At 39.0% G+C, this 22,926-nt stretch overlaps 1 protein-coding gene and 2 long non-coding RNA genes across 5 annotated transcripts in view; 2 read left to right on the top strand and 1 right to left on the bottom strand.

Annotated features, from left to right (window-relative positions):
- Positions 1 to 15,551, top strand: part of LOC120730318 (craniofacial development protein 1-like) — a 49,335-nt gene extending 33,784 nt beyond the window's left edge. Inside the window, exons 1-2 of one of the 3 annotated variants that reach the window (XM_040026634.1) lie at positions 2,247 to 2,823; positions 10,990 to 15,551. In XM_040026634.1, the coding sequence (XP_039882568.1) occupies positions 2,785 to 2,823; positions 10,990 to 11,709 (759 nt within the window). In that variant the 5' untranslated portion in view covers positions 2,247 to 2,784 and the 3' untranslated portion in view covers positions 11,710 to 15,551. Of the gene's footprint in view, positions 1 to 2,246; positions 2,824 to 10,989 lie in introns of those variants that run through there. The other 2 variants (XM_040026635.1, XM_040026633.1) reach the window with 2 other exon arrangements.
- On the bottom strand, positions 1,066 to 21,765 carry LOC120730320. The gene is made up of 3 exons (XR_005695085.1): positions 21,039 to 21,765; positions 11,152 to 11,154; positions 1,066 to 1,076 (listed from the first exon to the last, which is right to left on the bottom strand). It is a non-coding gene; the product is annotated as an uncharacterized LOC120730320 (long non-coding RNA).
- Positions 18,290 to 19,557, top strand: LOC120730322. The gene is made up of 2 exons (XR_005695086.1): positions 18,290 to 18,630; positions 19,047 to 19,557. It is a non-coding gene; the product is annotated as an uncharacterized LOC120730322 (long non-coding RNA).
- Positions 21,766 to 22,926: the final 1,161 nt, after the last annotated feature.

The following is a 22,926-nucleotide window of genomic DNA, read 5'->3' as shown; positions in this document are numbered from 1 at the left end:
TTTAACATAGTTCTAGTCTTAATACTAGTATTTTGATGAAAACTAACCTGAGGTGATTTATACTTTGTATTAAAGCATATCCTCTGGATGCATTTTGTGACAGTAACTAAACATCAGATGAGTCCTCCAGGTTGATGAGGTCTGAGGTGCTGATATTCAGCCCCTAGTTTAGTCTTTCTGTATCACAGTCAAGTGAAGTAACAAAAATAACTGTTGCTGACAAAAACAATTCCACACCAGGAAACAAAATAACATTTTTACTAATTAATATTTTGCTGACTGTCTGTCTGTTTAATTTGATCTGTGTGGTTCAGAGCAGCAGAAATCACTTTATATACTACATACATCACTGGAAATGAATCAAGAAACTGACTCAGTTCTGGAAACTGGTGACGTGATATTACCAACAGTGTGTATGCCCAGAATAATCTGAGCAAGATTTAAGTCCTCTCGGCATGCTTGGTTAATCCTGTATTAGCTCTGTAGATTACTGAGGAATGTTGATGTGCACATTTTATTTTTGAAAACAGAACAATGTGAATTCTGTCGGATGGTGTGAAAACACTTATTACAAGAATATTTTGGCATAATATTAGCAGGCAACAATGCTAACCAGAGCACCACAGCTAACCAGAGTCATTGTGGTCTGTCTGAGTACACCTTCTTTAAATACTTGTCGTGTTGGTTGGAGCTGTGTTTGGACCATTGTTCTGTTGAAGAAAAACTTGACTTTAGTCAAGTGATTTGAACATTACACTGGAAGAACTCATTTCTGAACCTTTCTTCCTGTCTCCCAATACCAAAGCACTTTCAAAAGCAAATGGATGGATGGATCATGAAACATCCATAAACATATTAGTCTTTTCCTCTGAAGTTGGGTATTTTAACAATCGATAGAGATGGTTGCCTCGATTGGCCATTTGACCACAGTTTTTTGCACTTACTGATTAACTTTATTTTTCTCGGTTGGAGAAGAAAGTGCTTTTTTTATGTTGAGTTAATATACCTGCATGTCTACCCTTGGTTTCACTTTACATTAGAGTGCAGTTAGAGGACAGTCAACAAGCTATGAATTACTGAATGTTTTGAATCTGCTGCTGGGTGCAGAGTCTTCCATAACATATGTGAGTGATTAAGCTGTGACGTCAGCACGGCGCTGTAACCATTTGTACTTGCACTCCTTTACTATATCTGTTGCTTCTCAGAAAAGTTCACCGCCTTCAAACAGTCAAAATAGAAGTCGAGATATAATTTTTGGTAAATCCTGCTGTGCACATGGATGAAAGGGATTGCATAAATTTCCAGTTAGATCCTGTGGTTGTGAAATTAGTATTTTAAACCAAATACTTTTGGTTGATGTTTCTGTGGCATTTCTGGGGAGAGTTTTTCTTTTTTCTTAAATTTCAGTTTTTTAAGATGATATTCCAGTGTACTCCATCACTGCGATGTCTTGAGTGATGAAATGCAGTGTGTACACACACACATTCCTCTATTGTATATTCTTAACATATCATAGACTAAGTCACACTTACAACTTACTCTCTTCTATAGACAGAATTAAGAATTTACCTGATTTTTTTAAAACACAAACATCAAAAACGCTACTGGTATGAACTTTAGTTCAGTTAAATCTCTTCAGTAGTAACACACTCCATGTGACTTCTGACTTTCAGATTCTTGCAACCTCGGTTTCTCACTGTTGTGTACAAAGAGGAGCTGTTTTCAGCCAACCAGCTATCTGTTATGAATAGTCTGCCAGCTATTTAAAAGTTCCTACCAAGATCATCTGTCATCAGGTTAAGCAATATCTGGCCACACCTGTGTAAGCCTGTCCTGTTCTCCAGGCTACGAAATCACTGCTGTTGTTTCTGTTGTTAGTCATAGCCTGAAGGCAGACATTCTTCACTTGCTAAAGCAGAAGCCTGCTCTAGAAAGCAGCCGGGGCTGCTTGGAAATCCACCTTTTGTTGTACTCAGATTGAATAGATTATTAAATTGGCATATTTAAGGGCACACCCCAGAAATCAAAAGATTTACTGAGGACTTCCCAAAAATGTAATTTACACGACACGGATGATTGTGAGGCTTAACAGAGGTCTCCCAGAAACACTAAAAACATCATGCTCCTGTTTTCACAGGGCTAATTGATCTCAGTGCTTTTTACGCAATATCCTTTTTTTTTTTTTTTAAGCATCCTTCTTTTCAGATTCTTTAATCTTTAGTGTTTAGTGATAAGCACAGCTGGTTAATTGAACTTATTCCATGTCAAATATAAGAGAACTCGGCGTTTACTCCAAAAAACATATTTGGCACATTGAACACTACGGCTCCTCACTAAAATGAAATAATATACAGTTTAACACATTACTGCAAGAGGAGTAATTCACAGCTTTATGGCAGATGACTCAAATATAGAGCCTTTTCCTTTTGTTTTGGGGCTGTGCACACATTGTAAACATCACTGCCCTGCAAGACACACTTTCCAGCTTCATCTAGATGCTCAGCTGGCTGGTGGGGTATTTTTTTCTGCTGGTACAAATCAGCCGTGTACGCACAACTATTTCTCAATAATAGTTTGACATGCCAAGACAGGAAAGAAGGAATGGGGGAGGGAAGGCCAGACTGACGGTGGAAGAGAGGAAGGAAAGAAGCAGATGTTTGGAGCGAGAGATAGACGGGCAGAAAGAGAGACAGCAAGAGGAAGCCGTGTGGGAGAAGAGAGAAACGGTCAAAGAAAGGAAAATAGGACTGCTCTGCTGTTTTTTGTTGCTTTGTCAACTTCAGGATGAAATGCAGTGTGGCTGCTGTGCCGCGGGAATGTGAGGTAACAGAGGAGTTGTGTTTGTATGTGGAGGCTGTGGAATGCTGTCTTAAGTGGGACTCTGTGTGCGTGAGTTTGTGTCGGGGGCGGGGAGAGGGGGGGTGTAAGGACAGTTTGTTGGCAGGTTCTTGCTTGCTTCACCAATAACAGGCATATACACAAAAAACAAACAAACAAACAAAAAAATCCCAAATGTGCTTTGGCTATAGAACCACACACAAAACTCACCGGAGTCAAAACACAGTTAGTGGAGTTTGCATAGTTAACAGTAGATTGTCCTTCCATGACCCTCATGCATTGCAGGACCACACTGTCATTTCCTTACCACATACATGCCTGTGTCATTTCTTTGAGATTTAAAAAAGTTCTAATTTGCTAGTCGTTTGGTCAGGACAGCATGAGGCAGATGCAGCCAAAAGGACTAATTTATAAAGGACTTATAAATTAGTGAAAGGACAGTGGTGCAATGATCCCCACAGGCTGCACAGGGCAGCAGTGGGAAGGAAATACTTCATATAAAAGAGACACTTAGCACAAGCATGGGAGGAGGGGCAGCCGCCTGTGAGCACCTGGGCTGTGAGGGCAAACAGAAAGACAAAAAGGGAGTAGAAAGATAGAAAATGACAACCACGACTAAACAAGGTACAGTTCAATTCAGTTTCCTTTTTATAGCGCCAAATCACAACAACAGTCGCCTCAGAGTACTTATTAGTACAATAATACAGAGAAGCACTTTGGTGACAGTGGGAAGGAAAAAAAATCCCCTTCAACCGGAAGAAACCTCCAGCCGAGTCAGGCTCAGGGAGGGGGTGAGGTGAGGGAGACAAAATACGTGTTGTCGAAGAGAGCCAGTGAGTAATAACTAACAGTTAAATGTATAAACACACGGTGAGTGAAAAGGGGTGAGAAAATGAGAAACACTCAGTGCAACATAGGAAGCTCCCAGCAGCCTAAGTCTATTGCAGCTTAACTATGGGAGGATTCAGGATCACCTAATCCAGCTCTAACTATATGCTTTATCAAAAAGGAGAGTCTTATCCCTTAACTTTAAGTAAGGGAGTCAATGAAGAGAAGACAATATAGGAGAAATCTGCTCTCTCTTTCTAGTCCCTGTCAGTACTCTTGCTGCAGGATTTTAGATCAACTGAAGGCTTTTCAGGGAGTTTTTAGGATGTTGAATTACAGGAGTCCAGTCTAGAAGTAATAAATGCATGAACTGGTTTTTCAGTATCACTCTGAGACAGGATGTTTTTAGTTTTAGAGATGTTACACAAATGGAAAAAAGCAGTTCTACATATTTGTTTAATATGCATATTTAAGGACATATCCTTGTCAAGAACGACTCCCAGTTTTCCTCACAGCGTTACTGGAGGCGAAGGTTATGCCATCCAGAGTAAGAATCTGGTTAGATACCATGTTTCTAAGATTTTCAGGGCCGAGTACAATAACCTCAATTATACTTGAATTTAGAAGCAGAAAGTTAGAAAGTTAGAGGTCATCCAGGTCTTTATGCCTTTAAGACATTCCTGCAGTTGAACTAATTGCTGAGTGTTATCTGGCTTCATGGATATATGCAGTGGGTCATCTTTACAACAGTGAAAATGTATGCTATGCCTAAACAGAATCAGTCCTAGCACTGAACCCTGTAGAACTCCATAATTAAACTTCATGTGTGAAGAGGACTCTCCATTTACACAAACAAATTGGAGTCTGTTAGATAGGATTCAATCCACTGCAGTGCAGTAGCTTTAATACTTACAGCACGCTGTGATAAAATATGTGGTCAATGGTATCAAATGCTGCACTGAGGTCTAGCAGGACAAGCACAGAGATGAGTCCACTGTCAGAGGCCATTAGAAGATCATTTGTAACCTTCACTAAAGCTGTTTCTGTGCTGTGATGAGCTCTGAAACCTGACTGAAACTCTTCAAATAAGCCATTCCTCTGCAGACGATCAGTTAGCTGTTTGACAACTACTCTTTCAAGGATTGTTGAGATGACAGAAAGGTTGGAGATTGGCCTATAATTAGCTAAGACAGCTGGTTCAAGTGATGGCTTTTTAAGTAACTGTTGAACTACTGCCAGCTTGAAGGCCCGTGGTGTGGAAAAATTGAAGGTAGTTGTACATAATGGCATGTCTGTGAGATGGTTATGAGTAATTTTTCTCTGATGGTTAAATTTTAATTGGTAATAAATAAATGAAATATTTACTAGTTAAGGTCAAATGGAATGTTTCACTCAACTCAGCTCAGACTTTTTGTCAGCCTGTGCTGAAGAGAAACCGAGGGTTTCTGGGGAGAAAACAGGAAGGTTAACTCGCCTTGCTGAGCCTAAGGTTTCGAATCCACAATCTGCCTGAACCTTTCTGTGTGGAGTTTGCATGTTCTCTCTGTGTCCATGTCCCCACTCTCACCTTATGGCCGATGGGACTGACTCCAGCCTTCCTGCGACCATGAATAACCATGAATTCGATAAATGGGTGAAAATGGATGGATGAATAGTACTGTAGGTAATTTATTTGCCAAGGCTGCAGTTCTTCTGGAACCGCATGCCCACAAATGTTCCAGTTCATCCTTAAGAATAACAAGCACCCAAAAAGCTAATGTAGCTGTAATGGAAGCTCTGCTCTGACCTGTTGATAAGAAAAGAGTCAAAGTAAGAGTCGGCTATAGAAGTACTTTGCATTCGAGGTGAAAGATCAAGGGCTGATAGAGTTGGGTCTGCGATTTGTTTGACACAGACAGTTTTTGTAGTTTTGCCCCTGTACACCCACACAGTGGATTTGCAGTTAGTCAATATGTGACTGAAGTGCAGACTTTCAACTATAATCCAAATGGTTTGACAAAATGTTTTCATTCACTACTCAGGAACTGAAGCTAGTTACATACACAGTGGCTCTAAATTAACTGGACTTGCCTGACAAGCAGTTTTATGGCTGTGTGAGGCCAGTTTTCTTCTTATTTCATGAAAGCACAAGATGATCAACAAAGCTAAGAAACAATTCCTGAAAAGCATCTAATCATTATTGTCAGACTAATCCAAAATGAATCCCTTTAACCAGCTGACCTGCCAATGGGACAAAATGTTATTCAGCAATTTAGTGAAGAACTTAAAGTTCTAAAAATACCAAATTTGTATTTCCATTAAGTGCTATCCTTGTGTATGTTCACATTTAAATCACTACAAACAAACAAACAAACAAAAACTACGATCAAATTTGAAATGAAACCAAAACATGCTGAAGGGTAAAATCCAAGTAACATTCCCGGTCCTATTCTCTTCTGTCAGGTGGCGTCATGTACAGAGACAAACTTGATAATGTTTTATCACCATCTTTACACACGCACATACAAACATAAAACAAAGACACACAAAAACACAAAAGACACAAAAGAAAGACTCATGCTAATAAATGGTCTCTAGAAACTAACTAAATGTTAGTTACATTTTTGGGAAGTCCTCTGTAAATCCTTCGATTTCTGGGGTGTGCCCTTAAATATGCCAATTTAATACATTCAGTCTGACCGAATACAAAGAAAAGTGGATTTTCAGCCGTCTGCTTTCTGTCTTTGTGGGGACACATAGGTTTCCTAGCCTCTGAGCCTAATCTTAAACATCATAACTAACATACTATATTTCTAATCTCATCTCTCAGATTACCACGTAGAGTTTGTGGCTTTCTGGAACTGCTCTTTTGTGTGTGTCGAGGACAGGTCAGGTCTTGTGTTTTTTGTTTTGTACATACTGTGTGTGTGTGTGTGTGTGTGTGTCAGAGGAGCCATTACTTAAAAAGACACATGAAAACGTAGCAATGAAAAGGCATGAGTGTTTGTTTTTGTGGCTGTTCTCAGTACAAATGTATCTGTAGCCATTTTTCTTTGGGGAGATGAAGATTCAAATCAAACATACTATTTACTAAGATTTGAAGCTAACGATTTATAGCTGTTTGTGTGTTAACACAGAAAAAGAAGCAAGTCTTAACTTGGATGCAATGGTTAGAACTACCACGTAATGACTGAGGGGGAGGGCGCATAGCTCTGAGCGCAGTACTGTGAGGGAGTAAGGGCACACTGTGTAGTGCAATTAAATCAAGCGCTTGGTGTGGTTGGTTTGTGCAGATGTGAATATGGCATGTGTAGTGATCCAGAGTACACAACCAAGAACAACTGATCTGCTTTATAGAACTTGAGCTGCCCAGACAAATACAGATGTTAGGGCTAAATTCTCTGTGTCACTAAATGGTAAATGGTCTGTATCACTAGTCCAGAACAAAGCACGCTCTCCTATATTTACTTGATGTTGTTGTTGATTTTGCTAAACACACATCTGGCCAATAGACTGAAAGTTCTCATGTAGATTGTACTCATGCATTTCAATATATTTTCCTCTAGACTGTATATATCTCTTCTGTTTGCTATTTATTCCTGGCAAATAGCAAACATATAGCAAACATGTAGCAAACATATATCTCTATACTGTTTACATTTTATGCTCATACTATATATATGTATATGTTTTTCTTTTACTCCTGCACAGTTGTCGTGGAGCACCCATTATTTACATGTACAAGGACAATAAAGGGCTATTTTATTCTATATTCTATTCTATTAATAGAGAGCCAATGTTGTAACTTTAACTTTCACATACGTAAGCAAAAACAAAACAAAAATAATGACATTACTTCACCTAGCTCTCACCTATCCTGAGTCAGAAAAGGGTTTGAGAGTTTTTTCTCAGTTAGCTGGACATTGTTGACCTTTTGCTGCTGGGCTTTATCCCCTGCTGTCTGGATAATGTGATTAGTTCCCACTGTGTTCTTATTTCTCCACACTCACAGACTGCCCTGCAGAGTGCATGTACAAGTGTCTACTTGATAGCTTTCTCACAGTTATTAGCAGACAAGGGTGTTCGAGGCTTTACAAAATGTAATTAAGCACTAAAGTGTAACTGTCAGAAGGTAGTTCTCTTCACTCTGACCATGCTTCACTCCGGCCAGTGTTTGAGTGCTTCACCCTTTTTCTTTTTTTTGCAAAGACCTGGTGGTTACCCCTCCTGATCAAGCTAAGCCGGCAGCATTCAGAATACTTGAGGCGTGTCATTGCTGCTGGGCGACGCACTGTTGCGTTACTGTTGTGCATACAGGTTTATCTCCCAGTCGTCTGTGCAAAATGCAAAATGGAAACCATGATGGTATAATGGTTTCCATTTTGGGGCGTAGAAGACAACGGACTCGTATATTCCATTTCCCCTCTCTGTGTACAAAACAGTTAGGTTGACAAGTATTGGGGACAATGACACAATTTTTGTAATTTTATCTCTATGTGAATTTCCCATCTCTGAGACTAATAGAGGCTAGCTTATCTGAGCTTATCTTATCTGAGCTTATCTTATCTGAGCTTATTTTATCTGAGCTTAGCTTATCTGAGCTTAGCTTAGCTTAGCTTAGTTTATAAACAAAACACACTGGATTTGAAATCAAGCAATCATGATGTCATTAACATGCAGAGTTTTGTCTTTAATTCAAGTGGTTTAACAAAGTTTTTCATTCAATTTTGGGAGTTAGAAACATTTTTATACGTAGTGCCTACTTTCATTGACCTGCAGTTTCATGACCAGGTGAGGCCTGTTTGTAACATGACAGATTAAGCAGATGAATGATCTGGAGTTGATTCGAAGTTTTGATCTCGATGCAAGCGGCGACTGAAAAACTAGTAGCTAGTGGCCAAGTTATCAATCCTTGTACATTCTTAAAAAGTAGGAATGTACTGCTGGTGGTCTGGATGATCCATACCTAAAGCATCACACAGAAGAGAAATCGCAATGAATGAAATATTCAAATCTTAGTAATTGTTGAGAATAAAATGATTTAAGAACAAAGGACTGATCAGGTGGTACTGTGGGGAAGAGCTGTGGCCAAGCTGAGTTACCAGTTTAATGGTGACCCAGTGAATTCAGTGAATAAATCTTAGCATCATCAGCTTAAATGCAAAGTCACGCACACCCCCAGTCCTATAAATACAAACACTGTAAAGTGAATCAAAGATGAGAATGCCTTAAAACATACAGGACATCACTTCTCCAATGAATAAAATAACTGTGGTCAAATTGAACATAATATCACAAGAGTCCTGCTCTATCAGAGTTGTGACAATTGAACCCGAGACTATCCAGTGTCACACAGTTAAGCTGTTCAGTTAATCAGAGTGCATCATTCTTTAAAGTGAACCTCCAACAGCCACGTCAAGGAGCAACAGTGATGGGGCAGTTTGAAATAAGAACACAAATAATGTCATAATATCTTTGAGGAAAGAGCGGGTTAATAAAACAGTTAATCGTCTTTGTATCGCAGCAGTCATGTAGGTTAGTGCAGTTTAAAGTCCTTCACGGGTGATCGGCAAGCCGATGATAAACCGGCACAAAATGTAATAAAATATTAAGCACGACAGCAGAGCAGGAGGTAGAGGATCGATGCCTGCAGTGCAGGAGCTGCAACAGACTGGTGACCAGTGCATGATGTAGCCTGCCTCCCATTATATGACAACTGGGATAGGCTCCCACATATCCCAGAACTGGATAAGTACTAATAATTAAATCCACCAGTAAAATATATTGAAAAGAGAAAAAAAAATCATTAGATTTCAAGTGTGTCAAGTGTGTTTCTCTGTTGTTAAGAGCCTCATCTAAGGCACTGAGTACACGTCCAATGCAGGAGAAGGAAAGTCCAACCATAAATCCGACTGCCAGCGACATGGCCTCATTTAAACACACACTGTTATGTGGTCAGGGTGGACTGTGTGTGTGTGTGTGTGTGTGTGTGTGTGTGTGTGTGTGTGTGTGTGTGTGTGTGTGTGTGTGTGTGTGTGTGTGTGTGTGGTTGGCCTTCAGCCAGCACAGGTTGTTTCAGTGTATGATAGCTGGGGTGGGACTCAGACAGAGGGAGGAGGAGCGGGTCGACGTCAGACTGAACGACAAACACTGGTTTCAAAGGGGGAGGTGTTTCTGTTTGCACACTGACTGTTCTCACAGTTGTGTGTGTGTGTGTGTGTGTGTGTGTGTGTGTGTGTGTGTGTGTGTGTGTGTGTGTGTGTCTGTATTGCTGTGTTAGTAGCATTCAGTCAAAATGGATTTTGAAATGTATGATTGGAAAAATGTAAACTACTCAGATATAATCATTTATTAAAGTCAAGGTCCACTCTCAGATGATTACTTTATTCTTATTTTTATTATTATTTTTTGTTGGGCTGTTGTTTATGCTTTACCACTTGCTTTGCTGTGAGTTCATAGTTGAAGACACGCAGTGACATCTGTATGTCTGCGTCTCTGATCAAGTGTGTGCAGTGGGAGACTTTACAGGCAGGCTGCTCACACACTTAGAAATTAGGAGTGGTACTTGTGTTTCTTTGCCTTTTTTTCCATTATTTTTCTTTAATTTAATTGGGTAAGAAAACTTCTCATACCTAGACCCAGCATATATGTGAAGTTGATTTGGTTCACTAAATATTGCGAGATCTGCCTTTAAAATCCCAACTGCAGGTTGGGTCCACAGAAGCTATTAAGGTGGTTTATGGCTTTCTGTGGGTTTGTCCTGATTAAACAACAGATTTTATTTCTGATCTAAGAGTAACAATACTTCCACTTCCTTTGGCCTCACTGGCTTCATGGTAAACCACATGCAAAATAAATTACAGTATGGCTAAGTGCTGTATGGTGAACTAGCCATAGCACATCAGTTGTAGAACTGTCTGATCTATATACCAAAACAAAACATTGTTAAATAGAATAAACCTTTTTTGCATCAATAGTTAAAAATCCCTTAAAATTTATGGCTCTGCTCCACTTGTTACTGCTAAACCAACTCTTAGAACTGTTTTTAGGTGTTATTAGGTTTACATGTATTTGCTGAATTGAAATTATGACTGTGCTGTTTATGTGAACTACCTGAACAGGTGCTAAATAACATGAATGAAACTGATGAGGAGACGGTGCACACATCCCTGAAACACTGTAACTGTGAAGAACATAGACTTTCAATAGACACTTCTGTGTTTTATATCCCTGATATTACCAACATCAGGGATATAAATATCTTACAGTCCTGCTTTCAGGACAATAGATTTTCCCATGGCTGTATCTAAAGTAGACTTTATTTTATGTTTCCCTTTTCTCCAGAACATTTTGGCCAAGGCGTTGTATGACAATGTGGCAGAGTCTCCGGATGAGCTCTCTTTCCGCAAGGGCGACATTATGACAGTCTTGGAGCGTGACACACAGGGATTGGATGGCTGGTGGCTCTGCTCACTCCACGGCCGCCAAGGCATTGTCCCTGGCAACCGTCTCAAGATCCTGGTTGGCATGTACGACAGTAAACAGATCCCTTCCACACCAGATCCAGCTGTTTCCTGTCCCACCTCGCAAGTCCAGAGACCCCTCCACCCTCCGAGTGCATATCCCAAACCAACACCTCCCCTGTCATCCATTGCCTCAATGTCTTCCTCCGGGTTTGCAAACAAGACCCTCCCTTCTACTCAGTACACATCCATGCACTCAGCCTACTCCACCCCTAGCCCTGCACAACCCAACCCTGACTCTATCTACATGATGCCCCCCTCACACAGTCCCAAACCAAGCCTCCAAAGTGTGTACCAAGTTCCCTCCGGTCCAAGTGGAACTTCTACACAAGCCCAGCCAGGACCACCCAGCAAGGCCTCAGCTCAAGGTCAGAGACAGCCTGGTAAAGAGATCTATCAGGTGCCACCTTCTGTAGGTCCAGCACCAGGTCAGGCAACAGCTCCAGCCGGCCAGGATGTGTATCAGGTGCCTCCCTCCCTGGATAGGAGGAACTGGGATAGCAGCAACAAGCCACTTGGCAAGGTAAGGATGGACAAATAAGTTAATATACAAAGAAAGGAAGCTCATCATTAGACAAGGACATTAAATATCACTGACTTGAGTTCTGCATGTTTTATATGAACCACAAACAGTTAAAGATTCTGCTGTCGACACTGCCTGTACAGGTGTGCCTACATTTGTGCCAAACCAAAAAGATTCTTCTTCTTCTGTGCTCTGCAATAAGGTTTGCTAACTGTGTGGTCCATCTGACTGTTTAGTGGAGGTCGTTTAGTATGCTTGGGCTGATCAGACCAATTTAGTAAACTGAATGAGAATATAATTTACACCTATGATGTGTAACGGTGATGCAGTGACACTACTGACTGGCAAAATCGTCTGCGTCTCCTCAAGTTTGTCAAAACAGCAACTCATCAACTTGAATTGCAGTTAGGTGGTTAGGAAGTTGCACAGAGTCAAATCTGGTGACTGAGGCTGTGGCCTGAAAACCTGAATACACTATGAGTGAGCAGAGCAGCTGACGCTTTTTGAATGTTTTTGCTATACTTATCAGGTCATTGCACTGCAACTCATAATTGTTTTTGTATTTTCTCAGTCCAAGTTGGAGGCCTATAGTGAAACTGCAGATGGACTCAAGTAGTCAAATGAAACTTCAAATGAGCAATCTAGGTTTATATTCTAAACTAACATGAATGTTGTCTTTATTCTGATGTGATAGGAGGAAAACCTGTGTGTGCAGTGTTTTGTACCTGATGCACAGGAACACGTGTTGTCACAGAATTGAGATCTTAAGGTCTTTCAAAGTTTTTCTTTGAACATTTGCTGCTTTTTTCACTCATTTTAATTGTGGCTTATTGTTAACAGTGACCTATGAATCACCTAAGCAAAAAAGGCAACTCATCTCACCTCAAGGGATGAACCAGTGTTGCTGCTACAGACAACCAACAGCCAATTTAAATTCTAGCTTTAGGCTCTTTGTTGTTAGCAGTAAAAAGTTGTAATTTGGTTCCATTTCTTTAGTTGAATCTACAAAAAAAACCACCAAAGGTATGGTTTGTAGTGTTTGCTTTAACATTTTGACAAAACTAGAAGAGTGAAGAACAAAATAAGAAGTTTCAGACCCAAAAAACTTTCTACAGCAGACAAACAGTATCTGAAAGTCGTGTTCTTAAGAAGCAGGAAAAATCCGGACACAAGAAAAGGCAAAAGTATTCCAAATTACTCAAGAACTAGTCTTCAATCACTGGGAACAGGAAATGAAGAGATGAATCCAGATTAGAAATTAGATTAGATTAGAAATGAATGTTTCAAATCATAGTCACAATCATAGGAGTTCGTCAGCGGTCCAACCATGAGTGAAACGTGGTGGAGGCTCTGTCCCGGTTTTGTGCTGCCCTTTTAGCGAGTGGTGTGGGACATCTTGTCAAATTTGATGGAATTATGAAAACAGAAAAGTGCATTTTTATGCAACACGAAGAACCATCTGAAAAGAATCTGATGGGCAGCAGCTTTAATTTTCAGCATGACAATGATCCCAACCACACTGACAATGCAGTAAAATCATTTGAGGAAAAAAAACAAAAAAAACACACGCAATGAAATTCTATCAGTCATGGATTGGCCTCCCCAGAGTCCGCAGCTCAACATTTTTGAAGCCGTGTGGAATCACCATATCATTGTTACACTTTTATCTAGTACCTCAAAAAATTAAGACTCACTCAATGTGTGGAGAAGCAATGAAATAAAATGATTATTAATAATGCAGCTCAGATGTTGTGGTTGGATGACTGTGCATTTTACTGCACCAGCAAATGACAGGCTACTGTTTGTCTACTCTGGGGAGCACCCAGGACAGTGTGCATGCATGCATGCATGCATGCGTGCAAAGGTCCAGCTGCTCCCCTGCTTTTTAACACATGGATTCATCTGTGGTCCTGTGCCTGTCTGTAACTGCTTTATAATTAATGAATATGCAGGACTAAACTGCATTTAGCAGGAAAAAAGCTCTTTGTTCAGTTCAGGGAAATGTTGTACTGTGTTCTTAATGTCCTACTAAGAGTTCAGTACTTTTCTTCATGAATACACAGTCATAGAAAATCCTCACAAACAGCAGTCTAGGACCCAGCAACTTGATATGATCTTTCAGAACAAGGTCAGACAATGCATGATCCACCCAGCAAGTTAATATCAAGTTAATATAAATGACCTTAAATATCAGTGAAGTCAAAAGTGTTTCAAATAGGTGTACCTAATTAAAGTTTGTGTAGGCTTTAATAACAGAAGCAAGGCATAATAATATATTAATATTATCTACCACACAATTAACCAGATTCATTTGTGAAAGATACATATGCCATTATATAAATAATGTCATATTTATATGGGAAATAAAATTGTCTTACACTTTGGTGATCATTTCCAACTAGCTCTTAAACTTTGGTCTTACTTACATTTCAGTGTGCTGTAAGCTTCAAGTGGGATATGTTTGGATCAGTAAATCTTTGTCACTTTGTGCTTTGTTTCCCTTTTATGTTGTGAAGGCAGCTGAGACTTTAGTAGTCTTATTTTCTAGTGTGTGTGAAAGCAGACTGAGCTCCTATAACAACTCGATGCTGTAGATTTATGTACAAAACCAGCTCTCAAAATTAGGATTTTGTGAGAGTAAAGCTTTGAATGTGAGCAAACCCCAGAGCCATGTTATGAGCGGTGCATTACTATCCAAAGTTTTGGAATGACACATTCACTTATAGCTGAAATTTTAATATAATGCACGCATTTGGCTTTGTAATATAAATAAAATTACAGCAGAAATAGAGACTGACTATAAAGTACAAAAACATTCAAACTTTATAAATTGTTAATAGGTATATGGGCAAAGACAGAAGAGTATGGAGACAGCGATCCCCTTCTTTATGGACACGAAAAGTATGGCTATACTATGATTAATATGTGTGGAGGCAGGAAGTGGAAGTATATCCTGGATCAAGGCTATCAGTTCTTTCCTGTTCTCTCCCTCTGAATCTCTTTGTACACACAGACCCAGGATATGACTTAAGAGTGTTAGACACTTCAGACGTAATAGACTGAAACTATTAGAATTAGACCAATACTGAGCTGGTATAAGCAAGGGCTATGAGTCCTGTGTTGTACTCCAGTCTTGTATGAGTTTCCAGAGACGCTGAGCACTTGTTGGCCCTTTTGCCTTCACTCTGCGGTCCATCTCATCCCAAACATCTCAACTGGGTTTAGCTCAGATGACTGTGGAGGCCATCTGGTGCAGCACTCCATCTCTCTCCTTCTTGGTCAAATAGCACTCACACAGCCTGGAGGTGTGTTTGGGGTCATTGTCTTGTTGAAAAATAAATGTTGGTCCAACTAAACGTAAACTAGACAGGTTGGCATGTTGCTGCAGGATGCTGTGGTGGCCATGTTGGTTCAGTGTGCCTTCAGTTTTGAATAAATCCCCAATAGTGTCACCAGCAAAGGTGACAATATAACCTTATTTAAAACAAAAAGAAAAAGAAAATTCCTTATACTTGGAACTGCTGGAGACTGTTGTGTATTTCTAAAGGTGCTCAAAATTTGTCGGTAACAGCCCATCCAATCCACAAATCCACACATGCAGAGAGATCAAACTACAGATGTCTTTAAACTGAGTTATGTGTTATAATGAGCAATGACACAGGGAAAATGTATTGAAGAAACAAAGGTGCAACAAAGCAGAGAAAGTCATGTCACCCACTGAAATCCATCAGTAATTAGGAAACAAACCTGCCATTTAGTGCAAATTAATATCAGCTGGTTCAGTCCCAACTGAAGGCCTATAAAAGGGTGTCTCATTATTACCAAGGTGTTCAACAAGACAAATGTGCAGAGACATTCTTGATAAAAAAAAAAAATCTGCTCTTCAGGCCTTAGTGGCTGACATGTGGCACATTAATGTGGCATCAAATAGTATTTAAAAAAAATGTACCAGAAATGATGTCATAACTACTCCATCCAACAATTTAAGACAATGTAACACAAATATCTGAGACAAGTGTCAGATATATACTATTTAATGAGCAGAGTTCTGGGATATTTTTTTGCATATTTTATTGTGAATCTCTTTTCTGAGACACACAGTAACACAATGGAGAACATGGTGAGAGGCCAGGATAGATTACAGTGTGGAGCAGCTGAACATGTCCACTAGCTCAAACAGACCACACAGACTTCCATCTGGACCTTGCCCTGTTTTATCCACTACATCTTTTTAGATTCTGCAAAATAAGTGGTCATATAGATTTGAACATTTTTGATTTGAACAGTTAAAATTGCCCTGTATTTGATGCAGATACCAAGATTTCAGTCTGCTTTTCCTTCTAGCAACACCCTGGTTTCTTTTTATGCAGTCTTTGCTCTTCAGCATAAAGCAAAGAGCAGGAAAGAGAGAAAAGGGAAAGAAGGAGAAGAGGAGGGAGGGGCATTGCTCGAGCAAGGGTCATCAGTTGAACAATGATTTCTGGGATGAATCATCTACATGGCACAAAAGCCTAGCTTGTATCACACATTGCCCCCTGTGAGTTTATGTCCATTTAGGCATGCAAAAGAATTCCCCTTCAGTGAGTCATCATAGCTGAATTTGTGCAAAGGCATTTTATTGTTGGTCAGTGTGATCTGTGATGATGGGGACAGTGATTTAGGTGTCCATGAGGGTTTTAGGACAGTACATCTGAAAGTAGCCACTGAACAATATGAAGGAAACGTGGCAACATGCAGTATATAACTATTGTTCAGGAGTATGTTTAGGGGAAGCTGCCGACCTCTGTTGGTGCAGGGTAGATCTGCTGTTAGGTTTACTCCTGCTGACTACATAAGGAAACATCCTTTACAAGTGTAAAGCATCAGTTTTACTGTCAAGGTTCCACAGGGAGTGGACTCAAACAAAGGACCCAGTAACCTTTATTTAGATTTCCTGCTCTGGTCTAAGATATGAATGTCAAGGACAGAAAACAAAGTAAATAATCCAACTCTCCAGAAAGCTCACAGGGATGAAACACAAAGAAGAAACTCCAAACAACTAAACAAAATGTCAACAGAAGTTGGCATAGAATCTGAATATAACCAATACAGAACTATAAATATCTGTGAGACTTTTGGGAGAGGAATGTTGTCCCATTGTTAACAAGCACCTTAAGTCGACTTTGTTTCTCAAAAGAATTTCAAATTTCTTTCATTTTAAATGAACTTTGGTCCGGAGAAAACAGCAGGGTGTCTGGATCGTGTTCACAAATGGCTTCTTCGTCTGCTTTTGTGGATGGCACAGTGAACTGTGTTCACAGGCTATGATTTCTGGAAGTGTTCCTGAGCCCATGCACTGATTTCAGTAACAGAATCATGCTTGTTTTTAATGCACTGCTGTCTGAGGGCACAAAATCATAGCATCCGGTACTGATTTTTGACCTTTTTTCCCTTGCACACAGAGATTTGTCCAGATTCCTGGAATCTTTTGATGATGTTATGTATTGTAGACGATGAGATAGTCACTGTGAGGAACATTATTCTGAAACTGTTTTACAATTTATAGATGCAGTTTTTTGCAGATTGGTGAACATCTGCCCAAATTTATTTCTGAGGAACTTTGCATGTCTAAGATATTCTTTCATGTTACTGACGTCTTGCTAGTTAGCCTAATTGTGTGGATGCTTTAAGCATCCACACTATTGAGTTCCTGTTTCTCTTTATTCTTTATTGTGTGGATGCCCTCAAGGCATCCACACTATTGAGTTCCTGTTTCTCTTTATTCTTTATTATTGTGTGGATGCCCTCAAGGCATCCACACTATTGAGTTCCTGTTTCTCTTTATTCTTTATTATTCTAGTTGCTTCCGTACGTTTTTTGGACCGCTACTCCTCCCACAGTTTTTGTGCTATTTTCACCGTTCAAATCTCTAAAAATTCTGCTCTTTCTGCTCTTTCCGGCTATGACTTTTGGTGCTCATAACTCCTATACTTTTTGAGATATTGATTTTTCTTTTCAATATTTTTTGCCCTTTTCTGCATATTATCAGTGGCCTCACTGATTTTCCTTGCCGGCTTGACCTGTGTTTTAGCTCAGTGAGATGAGCGTCCGTTCTCAGACTGGGAGGCCCGGGTTCAAATCCCGCTTATGGCAACATTTCTTTCAGTCAACAGTTACACTTTTTTAAGTCTTTTTAACACAAATTTAAGCTTTTTCACCCCTTTTCAGCAGAATTCTGCTGATTGAACTCTTTTCAGCACAAATTCTTCTGATTAAACTCTTTTCAGAAAAGTTTTTCAGTTTTTTCTGCTATTTTCAGCAAAAACCTCTTTTCAAGAGAATTCTGCTCATTCAACTCTTTTCAGTAGAAATTCTGCTGATTAAACTCTTTTCAGTAGAAATTGTGCTGATTGAACTCTTTTCAGCACAAATTCTTCTGATTAAACTCTTTTCAGAAAAGTTTTTCAGTTTTTTCTGCTATTTTCAGCAAAAACCTCTTTTCAAGAGAATTCTGCTCATTCAACTCTTTTCAGTACAAATTCTGCTGATTAAACTCTTTTCAGTAGAAATTGTGCTGATTGAACTCTTTTCAGCACAAATTCTTCTGATTAAACTCTTTTCAGAAAAGTTTTTCAGTTTTTTCTGCTATTTTCAGCAAAAACCTCTTTTCAAGAGAATTCTGCTCATTCAACTCTTTTCAGTAGAAATTCTGCTGATTAAACTCTTTTCAGTACAAATTGTGCTGATTGAACTCTTTTCAGCAGAATTTTCACCTCTCTTCTGCCCAAATTCTGCTTATTCACCTCTTCTGAAACATTTTAAGCCTTTTCACCTCTTATTAGCACAATTCTCCGCCTCTTCTGCTCATTTCAGCCCAATTGTCAATCTCTCCACCTCTTTTTTGTGAGAATGACATTGGCTCAGTGAGCTAAATAGCTGCCCTTAGACCAGGAGGGCCAGGTTCAAATCCTCATCAGGGCAACATTTTTTTTTCAACTTTTTCAGCTTTTTTCTGCAGACATCCTCAGCCCTAAAGGCATCCACACAGCATTTTCGCAGGAAATGCAAATTTTTCTAGTGAAGTATTGAGTTCCTCTTGGGATCTTTTTGGCACTTAACTACTTCCACAATTTTCAGCCGATTTTCACCGTTCAAATTTTAAACTATTCTGCTATTTCTGCTAATTCCTGCTATGTCTTTTGGTATTTTCTGCTATTATACTTTTTAAAATATTAAGCTTAATTTGTCCCATTGAAATGAAATTCTCAGCCTCTTCTGCTCATTTCATCACAATTGTCAGTCTCTCCACCTCTTCCTTGTGAGAAAGAGTTTGGCCCAGTGAGTTGGGAACTTGCCTTGAGTACCAGAAGGGCCAGGTTCGAATCCTGCTCAGGGCAACATTTTTTTGGTTTTTTTTTTTCCAACTTTTTCAGCTTTTTTCAGCAGACATCTTCAGCATTAAGGCATCCACACAGCATTTTCGCAGGAAATGCAAATTTTTCTAGTTGTGTGGATGCCCTCAAGGCATCCACACTATAGTGTTCCTGTTTCTCTTTATTCTTTATTATTCTAGTTGCTTCCGTACGTTTTTTGGACCGCTACTCCTCCCACAGTTTTTGTGCTATTTTCACCGTTCAAATCTCTAAAAATTCTGCTCTTTCTGCTCTTTCCGGCTATGACTTTTGGTGCTCATAACTCCTATACTTTTTGAGATATTGATTTTTCTTTTCAATATTTTTTGCCCTTTTCTGCATATTATCAGTGGCCTCACTGATTTTCCTTGCCGGCTTGACCTGTGTTTTAGCTCAGTGAGATGAGCGTCCGTTCTCAGACTGGGAGGCCCGGGTTCAAATCCCGCTTATGGCAACATTTCTTTCAGTCAACAGTTAAACTTTTTTAACTCTTTTCAACACAAATTTAAGCTTTTTCACCCCTTTTCAGCAAAATTTTCAGTTTTTTCACCACTTTTCAGCACAAATACCAGCTTTTCAGCTGTTTTTAGTAAAAACCTCTTTTCAGCAGAATTTTGCTCATTGAACTCTTTTCAGCACAAATTCTTCTGATTGAACTCTTTTCAGAAAAGTTTTTCAGTTTTTTCTGCTATTTTCAGCAAAAACCTCTTTTCAGGAGAATTCTGCTCATTCAACTCTTTTCAGTAGAAATTCTGCTGATTAAACTCTTTTCAGTAGAAATTGTGCTGATTGAACTCTTTTCAGCAGAATTTTCATCTCTTTTCAGCAGAAATTCTACTTATTCACCTCTTCTGTAAAATTTTCAACCTTTCCACCTCTTATCAGCCCAATTCTCCGCAGCTTCTGCTCATTTCAGCACAATTGTCAGTCTCTCCACCTCTTTTTTGTGAGAAAGATTGTGGCGCAGTGAGTTATGTCCCTGCCTTGAGTAGCAGAAGGGCCAGGTTCGAATCCTGCTCAGGGCAAGAATTTTTTGGGGTTTTTTTTCAGCTTTTTTCAGCAGACATCTTCAGCGTTAAGGCATCCACACAGCATTTTCGCAGGAAATGCAAATTTTTCTAGTTATTCTTCTAGTTGCTTCCGTACACTTTTTGGACTTCAACTACTTCCTCAGTTCTCAGCCGATTTTCTCAGTTCAAACTCTAAACTGTTCTGCTCTTTCTGCTCTTTCCGGCCAAGACTTTTGGTGTTTATTACTATTATACTTTTTAAAATATTACACTTTTTTCCTTTAATTTGTCCCATTGAAATGAATGGGAAACTTCCACAATTCTGCTAAAACTTTCTTGTCTTTGAAACTTAACTACTTCCTCATACTTTCACCTAGAAACTCCATTCAAACTTTAAAACGTTCTCAAATGACTGGGCTATTCCTGTGTGATTCAGCTTTTTCAGATCTTCTACCGTTTTCATCTTATCTCTCTTTAAGTCTTCAGTTGCAAAATTGTGATTTTTCAGAAAATACATGCGTTGCTATGGTTGCTATGCAATTAACTCAGAGGGGACAGTGAAACTGTGTGAATTTTCTCTTCATGTCCAAACAACTTCTTGCTACTCGCTCAATTTTCACTCAAGCCCCACAAATTATACATCAAAACGTAGGTATTTTTGCTGGCTTTCAGAAAATGTCCCTATCATTGTTGTGGGACCCATAGATATTTTGCAAATCTCCTCAGAGTAACACAAAGTCAGAAAACTCTCCATATAAACTCAATGGAGAGTTTGTTCAAAATCACCGCTGGATTTCTCTAATGAGAGGCATTTTCAAATTGTCATATCTCCTTAACGAAGCGAAGTTAAGACATGAGGCTTGTCCCCGTATATGTTCAGACACTCCTGATGCTCACAATTCAAGAATTTCTTTCTCACCTATTACCGTTCTGAAATGAGTTGGACTTGTTTGAGGGTAGGAAATTTGTCCCTCGCTCAGATTTCATCAGATTTCAAATTCTGGAAATGAACCACTTTTTTCTCTCGTCATATCTTTTTGATGGATTTCCACAGAGCCCTGATAATTTCCATGACTGTTCACCAAAGCCTGCTGTTTCTCACGGTGAAAGAATGATTTTGATGCTCCATATAGATTTAGAGTTACCAAAGGTTGTTTGAGCGCAAGTCAAGGCAGTTTTTGCTTCGCCTCTACTCAGTTACAGTGTATTACAAGTCATATATCTTTAATAATTTATGTTTTATCTCTGAATTATGAAGACCTGAAGATTCCCCCATCTCTTCTGAACAAAACGATGTCTGAATGACCGTTCTAGCCTCTACGGTTAGGAAATTATGGCCATTTGTTCGAGGGGAATCCTGAATGTCAGAAATACACTGAAGAAAACTCACACCTCTCTCTGTGTCTGCGTGTGTAAGGGCTGACTACAGCAGGTGCAGCTAATTCAACTGACCTACATATACCAAGCCCAGACTCTCCACAGCTCCTGTTCCCTTACTCTCTGTGTATGTGTGTCTGTGTATCAATATTTCTCCTATGTTTAAGTATTACTCCTCAATCATAGTATTTCTGCTAAAGCAAAGTACTTCTACTACATCTTAGTACTTCTGCTAAATCATAGTATTTCTGCCAATTCATAGTATTTTTGCAAAATCATGGTATTTGTGCAAAATAGAATAGAATAGAATAGAATAGAATAGAATAGAATTTAACTTTATTGTCATTGCACATGCACAGGTACAGGGCAACGAAATGCAGTTTGCATCCATCCCGAAGTGCTTTAGTGATATAGATATATTACAATATATATTAGCAATAATATAGATATGTGAGTATATTACAGAAATCATGGTTTTGAGGCCAAATCATAATATTTCTGTTATTTTATAATATATGTGCTGAATATATTATATGTGCCAAATCATAGTATTTATCCCAAATTATAGTATTTATGCCAAATTACAGTATTTCTGCTAAAAAGCAGAAATAGTCCTTTTTAGCAGGAACTTCTGCCAAAAGACAGTATTTATGTTAAAACATAGTATTTCTGCTAAATCAGAGTATTCCTGCCAAATCATAGTATTTGTACTGAAACATAGTACTTCTGCCCAATCATAGTATTTGTACTAAATGATAGTACTTGTGCCAAATCATAGTATTTGTGCCAAAGCATCGTATTTGTATGGAGTCATAGTATTTCTTCTAAATCATGGTATTTCAATCAAATCTCAGTAGTTGTTGTTAAAACGCAAGTATTATTGCCAAATCATAGTATTTGTACCCAATCATAGTATTTTTGCCAAATCGTGATATTTTTGCCCAATTAATAATTCTGTTATGTTATAGTATTACTACTAAGTCGTAGAATATCTGTTATGTTATAGAGTATCTGCGGAATATAGTATGTGTGCCAAATCGTAGTATTTATACCAAATCACAGTATTTCTGCTAAAACATAGTATTTCTGCCATATTGTGGTATTTGTGCAAGAACATTGAATTGTTAAGTTATAGTATTACTACTAAGTCATAGTATTTCTGCGTTGTTATACTATTTGTGCTAAAACGTAGTATCTCTGCCAAGTCATAGAATTACTGCAATTTCATAGTTTTTTTTAGGAAATCTGTTATGTTATAGTATTACTACTAAGTCATAGTATTTCTGCCAAATCATAGTATTTGTGTGAATTTGTATAGCTGTAATATCACTGTGTTATGTAGTGGCTTAGTAGGGGCTGTTTACAGTGTAAATAGGTCATCTCTTGTGTTGGAGTGCCCTCTTGTGGCGCCTTTTGGGTAGTGCCTTTGTAAACTCCAAAAATGAAGCCGTTCTTCT

This window comes from Simochromis diagramma, unplaced genomic scaffold, assembly GCF_900408965.1.
Source record: "Simochromis diagramma unplaced genomic scaffold, fSimDia1.1 OVJJ01000293.1, whole genome shotgun sequence".
In the NCBI taxonomy this organism is placed as follows: Eukaryota; Metazoa; Chordata; class Actinopteri; order Cichliformes; family Cichlidae; genus Simochromis; species Simochromis diagramma.
The sequence above is the reverse complement of the archived record's forward strand: the minus strand, read 5'-3'. Positions and strand labels throughout refer to the sequence as shown.